Source organism: Blennius ocellaris (assembly GCF_963422515.1).
Source record: "Blennius ocellaris genome assembly, chromosome: 10".
NCBI classification, from domain to species: Eukaryota; Metazoa; Chordata; class Actinopteri; order Blenniiformes; family Blenniidae; genus Blennius; species Blennius ocellaris.
In genome coordinates, this window is record NC_137659.1 from 6,714,935 (window position 1) to 6,727,106 (window position 12,172).

At 40.9% G+C, this 12,172-nt stretch overlaps 2 protein-coding genes across 2 annotated transcripts; both read left to right on the forward strand.

Annotated features, from left to right (window-relative positions):
* Nucleotides 1-2,130: 2,130 nt before the first annotated feature.
* On the forward strand, nucleotides 2,131-2,889 carry LOC308135109 (uncharacterized protein; the record flags this gene model as incomplete). The annotated part of the gene is made up of 1 exon (XM_080502983.1): nucleotides 2,131-2,889. One exon carries the CDS (start codon nucleotides 2,131-2,133, stop codon nucleotides 2,887-2,889), a length of 759 nt encoding a protein of 252 aa, XP_080359109.1.
* A 340-nt stretch (nucleotides 2,890-3,229) lies between these two features.
* ndc1 (NDC1 transmembrane nucleoporin) lies at nucleotides 3,230-10,513 on the forward strand. Its single transcript, XM_080503963.1, has 18 exons — nucleotides 3,230-3,321; nucleotides 4,532-4,652; nucleotides 4,724-4,825; nucleotides 5,561-5,735; nucleotides 5,824-5,950; nucleotides 6,163-6,271; nucleotides 6,375-6,426; nucleotides 6,518-6,650; nucleotides 6,867-6,959; nucleotides 7,042-7,123; nucleotides 7,222-7,383; nucleotides 7,491-7,751; nucleotides 8,042-8,154; nucleotides 8,343-8,393; nucleotides 8,770-8,833; nucleotides 8,918-9,018; nucleotides 9,703-9,863; nucleotides 9,943-10,513. Exons 1-18 carry the CDS (start codon nucleotides 3,283-3,285, stop codon nucleotides 10,004-10,006), a joined length of 2,010 nt encoding a protein of 669 aa, XP_080360089.1. The 5' UTR covers nucleotides 3,230-3,282; the 3' UTR covers nucleotides 10,007-10,513.
* The last annotated feature ends 1,659 nt before the right edge of the window (nucleotides 10,514-12,172 follow it).

Below are 12,172 nucleotides of genomic sequence, written 5' to 3' on the forward strand. Positions count from 1 at the left end.
ATAGGTGTTTTTCAGTAATACTAGAAATGTCACAGCTTCTCAATAACTGAAATTTTATAAATAGATATATAAATGATGTGTCTTGACAAAAATGCATTGAAATCTTCATATTCTTCATAGGGCAAGTTACCATATTTGTATGACAATTCCATTTATTTAGTTTAAATTTGTTAAAAGATCATTATTTATTAAACTCATTGGGGAAAAGCTATTGCTTAATTGAACATATTCTATTTATAGTTAACTAAGAGCAGTGGACTGCGGCTGTGCAGCAGCTGGAGTGCAAAGCTCACTTATCTAACCTGACCTAAACATATTAGTCATAAAAACAAAAGATATCTTATGAAACTTGGGTTATAAAAAATATTCAGAGTATTAAAAAAAAAAACAATCATCATCTGTCTCTTTAACTACATTGCACTCATGATGTATGTTAATTTAAAATATATCTATATTGTATCAGGATAAAATGAGCAATAACTGGTGATTTTATGCAAAAATCTCCCACACTAGATTATTAAACTTGAAGAATTCAGCCGACCGTTGAAAAGGCTGCTCATATCCCAAACAGTATTTTTTTTTTTTATTGCAATATGCTTATTGTTATTTTCTTTTTACCCCTCCCCCAACAATCATGAACAGTAATGACATATGAACGTGGATATATACGTACATTCACCTGCACCAGCCAAAATTCCATCCCGACATTAGAGTCCAAACATTATAAAGATAAGCATGTGTTTGAGAGAGGCTCATAATTACAACCTATGTACTTTATTTTCATCTGCAATGATGTTCATGTACAGTTCCCAAAGATAAAATAATTATAATAAAATTGTTTGCCCTTTGCAATTAACGTCATTCCTTCAAATCCAAGGCTTCTGGGTAATTCCTTTGTCTACATTTCCACAGTGGGAGAGTTCATAGTAAACTCTTCAAACAAAGTTAGAAGAGCAAAAGCTCTTCTCTCCTGGAGAAAACCAAAGTCCAGAACTTTTGGGGTTTTTTTTTTATTCCAAACTTGCATAGTATGGCTTTACAGGGTATCTTGGCATATAACAGGTCTGACGAACATTTTATGACCATTTACTAAAAATATAGGACTCAATATAAGACAGTCTCATAGAGTTACCCTTCTCCTTTACACAATGAGTATGATCATTAAAAGTTGTAAGACTCAGTACTGTACATATAAGATTGTGTAACCTCATACGGAAGTCCACTGAAATGTGAGTTTCTTAACTCATTAATTACATAAAATTGGTATAAAAAGGATTCATACCAATATTTTAAAGTGTATCAAACGGAAAAAAAGGAGTCTCGAAATATCTTTTAAGAATTTGTTGATTTTCGATATTCAAAAATATTACGTGCCTTTTTAAAAGGAGTTTTTTTTTTTTAAGATATTTTCAAGTAGTACAACCTTAAGTCACCCTAGCTGCCACACGTGTAGACAACGTGACTCCTCTGTCGGCCCCTGACAACATGAAAGGCTGCCCGTCCATTTCAACAGTTGGATATTTTAAATATTTAGATCGTAACTAATAGGTAGAACTTCAACTTTTCAGAGAGAGCGGTGGAGCTCCAAACGTAAACATTTGACTACTGCCACACTACCACTGCCAGCTCATCCATCTAAGCTGTCGTGTGCTGGAGCAAACTGACAGACTCTACGGGGTCACTGTGAGGAATGGAAAATCTCACTTATACGGGCAAAGCTGACCACAGACAGACATGCGGCGTGCGGTCAGAACGTCACACACCCCTATTCGGATTGTGTTTGATATGTCAATCCATGAGCAAGGAGGCAAACTTTTGACATTAATTAACAAAAAGGAAGAAGAAAAAATTGTGTCACTTGAAACTGTGTCAAAGGGATGGTGGCGCCCTAATTAATGGTCATTCTAGCCCCAGCTTTGTGTTACACTGGAGCTGCCTGTCAAACAGATAACCCTGTTAGAAGAATGTCACCTGCCTCAGTTGCAGGCATGCAGGCTGCTGCAGGTTACTCGTGGATTCATTGTTCCAACGCCGATGGATATTTCACTGGTCTTTGATTAATTTTTTCCCCAATGGGAATGCTTCACTAATTTTTTTGTCCCACTCTGGCTTGGACGCATTTCACCGAGGATGGCCACCTCAAATGGCAAAAGTGAAAAAGGGTCCAAATTCGAGACGCTCAGACTTTTGGAGAAGTGCAGAAAAGAAAGAGATGATGCCGTGCACAGAGAAAGTGTTCTCAGAGAGAAACTCAGACAGTATGAATCAAGGATGCGCTCAACTGAAGCCCTCAAACAAAAATTAAAGACCTTGACCATGGACAACAAGGAGCTGAGGAAACAAGTGAAGGCTCTCCGTACTGAGATTGGACTTGAGTGCAGCCCCAAGTTCAACGGGAAGACCACAAAGGACATAATCAATGACCTGCATGAAAAAGATCGTGAGTGCTGTTCTCTGGTGGAGAAAACTGGGAAATTGAGTCTGACCATCGATGAGTTGACATCCGAGTTAGCAAATACGGTCACCTCCAAAACACTTTTGGAGGATCAAGTACAGTCATTACAGCAAAACCTCAAGGACATGACAAATAATCAACGACGTCTGCTTAAGTTGTGGGAGGACAAGAAAACCCAAAGAGAGCAACTCGCCCTCCCTGCGATTACCCAGAAACCCGGACAGAAACCGGTTGTCCACAAATCAGTTCAGACTGAAATGTCTGTCAGTTCTACCCAAATGCTTCCGCTCAATGCATTTGAAACCAAGTCATTTTCAAGGGACAATGACAAACAGACTGTTTTGGATAAACACAGTTTCCCCACTTATGGAAATGGCTATCATCATGACAAGAAAGCTTTTATGCACGAGGAAACAAAAGGAGTTCAGAACTGACAGCCACTGACACTGTCCCAAGAACAGAAAGTGGAGACAGAGAATATCATTATTTGACTTTGATACATCTTGAAATTAAAGTAAAATGAGATATTATTTCAAAGCTGATTTATGGCTTGTCTATGTGCCTTGTGTAATTTGGTTTTTCATGATGTTTCTGTCACAATTGCATAATTAAGATGTGAGACACGTTTCTCGGTAGCTTTATAACTAAAACATTTTGAGATCATGAACTTTAAGTACGCGTTACATCAAATTCTTGAAATAAATTAAAACAGGCAATAAATGCTGGCCGCAGGCACCAAGTTGGACACCTATCGAGCGGTCCTTTGAATGCATGTGGCGCGATATGAGAAAGTAAGTTTCATCTCTGAGTGGATTATCTTCAAAAACATGCTTTCCACACAGCAGAGCTGCTGGTTTATCCACAAGGTAGGTGGTTTTGTTCAACGTTCGCCCTTGTGTGTGTCATTACCTGATTGGAATATGTCGTTTTAGCAAAGCTTGCCAACTGAGTCAGCCTACGTTAGCAGTGCAGCTAAGCGGTGTTTTGGATTAAATTGTTTTCTCTGTTAACTGGGGACCTGTTTCCTTCAGTGTCCCGAAATAAGCAGAGGGGGAAACGATAGAGACTAACAAAAAATACAACGCTTTTAATGTCATTGTAAATGTGGTCATACGGTGTTTATCAGTGCAGCTCCGGATTTCTGCCGAATTATTAACTTATGCTGTTACAAACGGCAACAAGCGACGCCGCACGAAGTCGGTCACCAGTTAACAAGGAATCCAGTTCATCCGAAACACCGTCTCTGTGAAGCTGTTCGTTGTTTATACTTTTTCGGAGCAATTTTAAAAGTATTTCCAGAGCTACCAGTGAATTGTAGGAAGTGGTATATTGCATCTTCTAAATATCGAACGAATTAAATGATCCGTGTAACTTTGAGGTTAATCAGAAGCCTGAAATGTTTTTTTGTGTGAAGCTTGAAATTTAAACGAAGCCTTTTAAGTTTCCAACATTTAACCGTTTTCGTCAAAGCAATAATTGCTTCAGATGATTTTGTATGGCGTGTTGATATAAGAAGTAGTACAACATCCATTTGTTTAAATATGCTCTAACATAACAAGTAGGCTATACCATAACAGAATAATCATAAATCATATATGTGTCACAGTTGGTCTATGAACTTGAGTAACCCCTGCAAAGTTTACATTTAAAAATTTTGAAGGGCTTCACAATTTGCATTCCCTGTAGAAAACTAAACCTCAGCAGGAGCTCTAGGTAAGTGACCCTTAGACACCAGTCTATCTAGAATAGAATAGAAAATACTCTTGTCCTGCATTTGGAGGTATGACTGTCTAGTACATCCTAAGAGGTCACTAAGAAAACAGACTCCTCATCCGGCAACACCACATAATATGCCACTTTCCTCTTTCTATTTGATGGCAACAGGACGTTCTGGAAATTGCCACCATAACAGAAAATTTTGAGTCATGAGTCAAAAATGAATTTCATCTATGACCAGTATAACTTTGTCTTTTGAGATACTTTTTGCAGAAAGATACGAGGTGATTTACTCGGCTAACCAATAGAAGAGTGTCAGAACTGTAAAGTGATCCGAACGTATTTGTCTGTTATGTCCAGGTGGTCAGTTGGAGAGCCGCTGCCAGCATTGCCTGGTCTGTCCTGCTATTGCCACCCACCACAGCAGTCTTTGTGATCTTCAGCAAGTTCAGCCTCTTCCACCCCATTCAGACAATATCAGGTGGGTCATCGTTGTCTCGATGATGCTCAGCTTGGATTTCAAATCTCACCATGTGCCATTTCACCTTCCAGAATGCTTATCACTCCTGATGAGCGCCAGCGCCATCTTCTCCCTGATCCTGCTGTGTGGAGTCATCCTCATGATCGGCTTCCTGGATTTTGAGTATTACGCAGGTGAGAGGCACAGCTTCACAAAAATAACTTTCAGTGAGTGTTTCATGACTAAACCTGGTGGAAAATAAACTGCATTTTACTTCAGGACACATTTTACACAGATATGGATAATTTATTCCTAAATCACATCTGTTTTCTGAGTGAATAGTTTATAAGCAATAAGCTATAGCCCTAAACTGGACTGCATCATAACATGGGTTGTTGTTATTATTATTCTGGTTTGCATATATATTAATGGGGAGATCACTCAACACAATGCCAACTGTGACTTTAAAATTTGGAAATGTAGTAAAATGAAAGCATCACTTGATTCAGTGAAGAATATGACAAAAGAGATAAGAATATATTTATTTGAAGTATTTAATAGAAAAGGTAATGCATGGTCGGACTCCAAGAAGCTTGACTGGATAAAAACAATGGAAGAAATGGACTGAAAATAGCAATGCTGGACTATAAACAATGAGCAATCTCTAGACCTTTGAGGCTTGTATAACATGATGATATTTCATAAGTGGCATTGGTTCTTTGGTGTTTTTGGTCGTCTTTGTGTTTGTATGTGAGTTTGTTTTCTGTTAAAGATTTAAGTGTGTGTGTGTGTGTGGGGGGGGAAGAGTTGCCACCTCAGCAGAGCTGTTGTGCAGATCAACATTAGATTTCACGTGTTGGAAAAAGTTGTCTGTCAGTTTGAGGCTCATTTGCCTTTGGTCTGCCTCGTCTCTCTTCTCCTGTCGTCAGTGATCCCGACTGTTGCGTGTTCAAGGATCGCCCTGTTGGGTCAGCTGCTCCACCCTCGCCAGCTGGTCCACTCCTCGGTCCACTGCATCATGGGAGTAATCGTAGCCTGGTGTTGCGCCGTCATCATCGGGTTCAGATACGAGTCCCTCTGCTACCCGTGCGCACAGACTGATGGGTAAACTGCCGCCACTCGGGAGACGTCACTTTGGGCTTCACACACTCCACCGCTGTTCCTAACTTGTGCGTCTGGTCCTCTCCTCCAGTCCTCCTCAGATGTGTCTGAACGAGTATCAGCTCATCCTCCTGCTGGCAGGAGCGTTTGTTGGCTTTTCTCACAGCGTGCTGGGTGTGATGCACAACATGAACTATGTCTCTTTCCTCACCGTTCAGGTAGGTGATGCAAACGTCTTACTTTGCCTGAAGATAACGTTTGTTTTTCAGCATCAAACAATCTAAATCAACCTTTGCATGCCTGGTAATCCATTTCTATTTGCAATTTTTATTAAAGAAAATAAGCAGAACCCAACATAATTAAGTCCACATAGTATGAAATGATGACAAACAATCTACTTTGAGTTTATGCTTCATTTATTTTTCCGCAGCAATACAAATACCTTCGCTTCAAAGGTTCCCTTCCTCTGGTTATGAAGTGTAGCGCCACTCAAGCACTTTACTCTGTCAGGAACTACATTGTTGTGTATTTCTTCTTGGGTGAGTTGTATTTGGTTAATAATTTGTGAGTAACACCTCAGTGCCTCCATCTAAAAAGAAATGACCTGGTAAACGTGTCAAATATGTCGTCTGATTCGAATAGGATACATTCCAAGAGTGTGGATCTGTACAACCTTCAACCTTCATATGAACAGGTACAGATGGATTTCATGTCTTTTTTTTCCACAGTGTTGATCAGTTTCTGCTTCATGTGACACTCTGGGTGTTTGTGATCTCTGCCTGCAGCACTGTCCACACTCTGGACAGCATAGCCGGACTTCTGGACCTTTCTCTGCTCTACCACCTCTGGCTCAGTGCCACCTTCTTCCTCTTCATGTGGTACATGACACTGCTGCTCTTCAGGATCTTCGTCACTGAGGTGCGCTTTTTTATGTTTTAACATCTCCACCGGGCCGGAGGTTACTGGTCGGCTCGCTATAAATGTGACTCAAGTCGGCTGAGATGACCCATCGTTCGTTTTTAATAATTTATAGACACTAGGGGGCAGCAGTGCCCAGGTTTAGAATGTCTACCGATCTGAAAAAGCACTTAACCTGACACCAATCTGCTGTGAATCGTCTCCTTTCCTCTGCAGGTGTACAGTTTTCCTGTGCAGTCGTCTTTCACCGAGGACTCCTTCCAGTGTTTACCCAGAGTCCTCACTGACAACCAGCCAATGATATTAAAGGTTGCTTCAACTGATCTGCGCAATCAGATTTTCTCTTTTTTGAGTTGGGATCTTATTTGGGGGTTTTTCTTTCCTCTTTCAGTTCCTGGCTCTGCAGGATTTGGCTCTGTTGTCTCAACACTCCCCCGTGAGACGCTGTGAAGTCTTCAGTCTGAGTCAGCCGGGTCGGTTGCGAGTCCAGTTTTTTTTTCTTTTTCATTTTCATTATCTGTACATTTAGCTCATAACAGAGGTGATATGTTTTCCATCTTGTCCTTTTCAGGAGGTCACCCTCACAACTGGAACGCCATCAGTAAAGAGTGCCTGTCTCTCCTGGCTGATCTGACCCAGAGGCTCATAGCTTATCACGATACGGTGGCAACGAACGGCCGAGCCAAATCGATGTCGAGTGGCAGCGAGAGGAAGACTTCATCCGAAACATCGGGTATATTATTATTATTATTTTTTTTTTTTTTTAAACGAGAGCGAGCACTAAGTGACCCATCTATCAATGCATCTAAATATATTTTCTTGCGTCTTGAATCTTTAAAGGAAGCTCGGGCACAGACGGTTTCATGACTCCAAAGCCGACGTTCCCTCTGAAGACTCCGGCCTCAGTGTTCGCCCGCTCCTTCATCGGAAGCCCCCAGAGCCCCCTGACGGCCCCGTTCACCCCCGACCTGGACAGTCCGTTTGCTTCTCCCGCTCTGCGCCGCCTCACATCCCAGGTAGACCAGTGCTCGCCGTGGTACGGCGCCGTGCAGAGCCCCCACATCATGAGGAGAGGACCCAAACTCTGGTCAACCTCCACGGGTGAGGATTAAAAACCTGTATGTAATGTTTAAGCTGGGCATGTTTGCTGACATTGTTGAAATTTTGAGTCCCCCGATTAAATCTGTACTAAAACTTGTCAACTTATGTTAAAAATGTTTTTAAGACGACATTCATGGAGGGTCAAGAAGCCCTCTTGACTTTAGGGGTATAAGATTATTTTGTTTTAAGAATGAGGCGAGTCAGCATTTAATTAAACCTTTTTTTAACCTCATATTGATGGAATAATCCTTCAGCTTTCTTACGGGTACTAAACATCCGTCCTGGTCCAGATTCGCAGGTGAACGGCAGCCTCCCTCCGTCCCCAGCAGCCGTTCCCAGTCTGAAGCAGGCACCGTCCAAACCCAGTTTTCTGGCTCAGTTCCTCCACAACAGAAAAGAACAGGTAATAAAACTGAAGTGGTTTTGTGCTGTTTTACCAAGAGTTGCAGCAGAGAAAGCGTGCAGCTCAGAGATGATGCAACACGTTTCATCCGGCGCAGATTGTCATCTTGTTAAAATCCTTCTGTTTGTTTTTTTCCCCTTTCCTACTTTAACCCCCCCTTAAAAAACCCACTTCATTGTCCTGTCCAGGTTAAAAGTTTCTTGGCGAAGCGCGTGCTGATAATGTACTTGTTTACTAAGGTAAGGATGCGCAGCATGCTCTCTCTTCCTCACGTGGACGCGTCTCGACTAATTCACCTCCCGGTCCGGCGCCGCCATTACTAATGTAGCTGCTTTCCACCTGTCTCGGTTACACTGGCTCCTGCTGATCAGCTTTTAGAAAGTCCGATTTGGGAGTCGTGTGACATGCGCGTTGACAGATCCGCCTTTGTTTTTGTACGAATCGAAAAATCTCATTTGTCCCACTCACGACTTCCTCCTTTTTTTTTTATGTAAACTAATTTGGTTCGTCTGCTTCCTCTCACACTCATTTCTCTCTCGCATGTTGAAATGTAGCCTCACAAATCGGTCGATCTGCTTCTTGTTGGTTAAAATAAAAAGTGGCGTGTCCCCACAGCTTCCAGAAGCTTCCAGTCAGGCTCTGTTTGCCGACAGCCAGGCTCACATCTGGGCTCTCGAAGGTACAGAGACTTCCTGCTCGCGACTTATATGTGGCTCGTCACGTCTGATGCAACATGTTGACAAATCTCTCCGTCTGAACGAAGGGCTGTCGTACTTGGTTCAAACTTCCTTCTCAGAAGACCAGTTCGGCGTCGTGCAGACGACGTTGCCCAGCATCCTCAGCTGCATGTTGGTCCTGCAGGAGGTGAGTTTGGCGTAGCTGTACGGGGAGTGTACTGAATTTAAATGGAAAATGTGTGTGAATATTATTAGAAATGTTAACAATAAAAAATTTTCTCCACAAAGTAAAGTTATTGCTTAAATGTTGATGGGGAAAAAAGAGATGGAATTGTGGAATATACTACCGATAGATTGAATTGAATCTAAATTTGATTAATCCCATCCACTGTTAAGTTACATTTGGAGTCAAAACGTGCAATTTTTGTGCTTTCGCTGCACAAAATGTTATCCTTTTGAAAATGTGTGTTAACATGTTAATGGAAGAAACACTAAAAATGCGGGTTGGCATGTAAATGTAATTCGCTGTCGGGTTTTCTTTGTCTTTCGTCGTTTAAAAATTCTTAAATTTTTTGCAAAATCTAAATAAATAAAGCAGTAGAAACAAAGAAATGGTCAAGAAACTCTGTCGGGTGCAAGCTGGTTTGACTACATAACATGTTTAGAATTTCATCTTTTTACTGGCACCAATCATTTTCTGCAAAATAGGTACATTTGTATTCAGGAATTGTATATTTTTCCAGAAAATTAGATGACCGTGTGACATTATTGTCATGTATACATTAAATAGTAAACATATTGTACCTTTTTTTTTTTTTATAAATCAGTGTTCACTGTCGCAGACAACAGTTGTGCTCCTCCTCCTCCTCAGGCTGTAGACCGACACTTCAAGCTGCCTCATGCTTCCAGCAAGCCAGCCCGCTTGAGCAGCAGCATGAGCGACTCCACCTACAAGACGCTGCGCTTCGCCCTCAGGGCCACGTTGAAGACCGCTATCTACAGGATCACCACCACGTTTGGGGATCATTTAAAGTAAGAACCGGATGCGACTGGACAGGACAAGATAGAACCTCCAAACCCGAGTTTAACTTCTCTCTCTCCTTCCCTCCAGTGCCGTTCAGATGTCGGCAGAACATCGGAAAAGACTGCAGCAGTTTCTGGAATACAAGGAATAACGAGCACAATGTGACTGTGGCTCCTGTGCCTTAGGATTCTTCTTGGTTTGTGCGTGCGAGTTTGTGTGAATGCAACAAGCGAAAGGCCAGGACGGCGCCTCTTTTAATATTTATGTCGGCAGACTGTATATAATACGTTCGATCTCAGAGGCTGGGTCGGGACTGACTGGACCCAACACTAAGTCCAAAATACATTTGGTTTGTACATGAATAAGTTAAAGCTCTGAATAATTTGATTGGAATGAGCAGAAAAAGGGCTGTTTGGTGCTTTTTCCTCCAGGTTTTATATTGAAGCTGCTGTTTTTGTAAGACTGTTGTGCGATCCAAGATCTTTTCATCGGTCTGATTTTGTTGTAAACGCCAGAACTGATCCTGTGCTCTGTGCTTCAGTCAGGTTTACAGACCAGCCACCTGTGTTTGAAATGTCAGATTGTTGGCACCCATCCAGTGCTTAAAAGTGTAAATGTTTTGTCACTGCCATCACGAGTGTCAGTTCACTCAAGGGCCTGTAAATAAAAAAAAAAACTGCAAACAGAATGTGTTTCATGAAATGCTTTGAAATGTCAGTTACCTCATTAGTGTCTACAGATGCTTGGCGAGATACACCTGTTCAACTACTTAACTAATCAGCGAATCACATGGCAGCAACTCTGTATTTAGGTTAGTTTTTCCACAAATACTGATCTACTGGGATTTTCTCACAGTCAACAATTTAAAAGAAAAACTAATGAAGCGTTTACTTTGGTTCGCAATTTTTAAATGTTTGCTGCACATTTTTACCTTTGTCACTGTGATTGTAAACACAACTTGCCCATTTACAAAGTTTTACTTTGATTGCAATTCAGGTTATCTCCGTTAAGATTGAATTTTAACACTAAACATTTTTGTGCCTTTCAAACAAGTGCTCTGCTTGGGATATTTGAACTCAAACCTTTTAAGCTGCTTGTTTTGGTAGCCATTCATATTCTTTAACAAACTATTTTCCTGTTTTTAATTTTGATCGTTTATTTGTGCTGAACTGTAGAGTTTAAAAATAAAAGAACGGCAGGAAGTTGAATATTGCATGGATTTAGAAAGCTCTGAAAAGCAAGATCTCAGGGACGTCAATAAGAAAATACTTTAGTACTGTGCTACATTTCCCCCTCTTTTTACACTAAACTGAGCACAGACAAGAAAATGGCAAACACCCAAATGAGACCATAAAACCACATGGAGAGCACTGTCTTTTTGTTTATTGCACAAATCGTACATATTTTCCAACTGAACTGGTAGAATGCGATATTAGGCAGTGGCGGAAGAGAAATCATTCATCGAAAGCCATATCATGTACAAGATGCCAAAAAAATAGCTGCTGGATTTGAATGTCAAATTATGGATCAAGACCTAGAAAGAAAGAATTTTTTCTTCTCGGATAAACAAACAAAACCAAAATCTTCAATACTTTTAAGTGACAGCGGGATGTGATCGAAGGAAAAAAACCAATCAGAAACAGTCAGGATGAGATTTTTTTTCATCTGGATTTTAAAAGTACTTTATCCTCATATAGAATATAAACCTCTGCTTCAATACCAATCAAATGTTTTGACATCTGGTTTTTTTTTTTTTTTTTTTAGTCAAACAGCATTTGCTAAAGTAGTTTTTTTTCTCGTTTTTATTTTTTTTTACATTTTAATATATATTTATATATGTACATATAAATTCAACTAACTACAGTTCTCATAGAAAATGAGAAAAGCTGGACTTTATCGCTCTCACACAACAAATGACTGGCAAGCATATTGACCCCCCCCCCCCCCACCATCTCTCATGGCTCACCGGCTGCTAACTCCCACCGACCTGGTTCAAGTGTCAGAGTAAAAGTTGCCTTTTGTTTTGTTTCCCCCCCCCCACATGTTCACCAAAAATGAAAGAGGGTGAACTGATAGCATTCAAGGCCATGTAAGTTCCTACTAAACATGAAGCTACAACCAAGCGGACATGCAAGAGGGGAGGTAGCAAGCTAGCCCAGCCCCGTGGAGGACGACTGTCGGATTAAATCATTAAACTTAATGATGATTTTGAAAAGTTAAGTGATCAGCTGCTCTCTATTCCACCCATAAAAACGGCCCATCGTTGTACGGATTAAATGGACTGGATACAGTGTGTCTGGATCTCGTTGAGCAGTGA

Coding starts and splice junctions, on each gene's coding strand:
- ndc1 (XM_080503963.1), top strand. CDS start 3,283: ATGCTTTCCACACAGCAGAGCTGCTGGTTTATCCACAAG. Junction 6,427..6,517: donor TTCAACCTTCATATGAACAG/GTACAGATGGAT, acceptor CTCTGCCTGCAG/CACTGTCCACACTCTGGACA. Junction 7,384..7,490: donor GACTTCATCCGAAACATCGG/GTATATTATTAT, acceptor GAATCTTTAAAG/GAAGCTCGGGCACAGACGGT.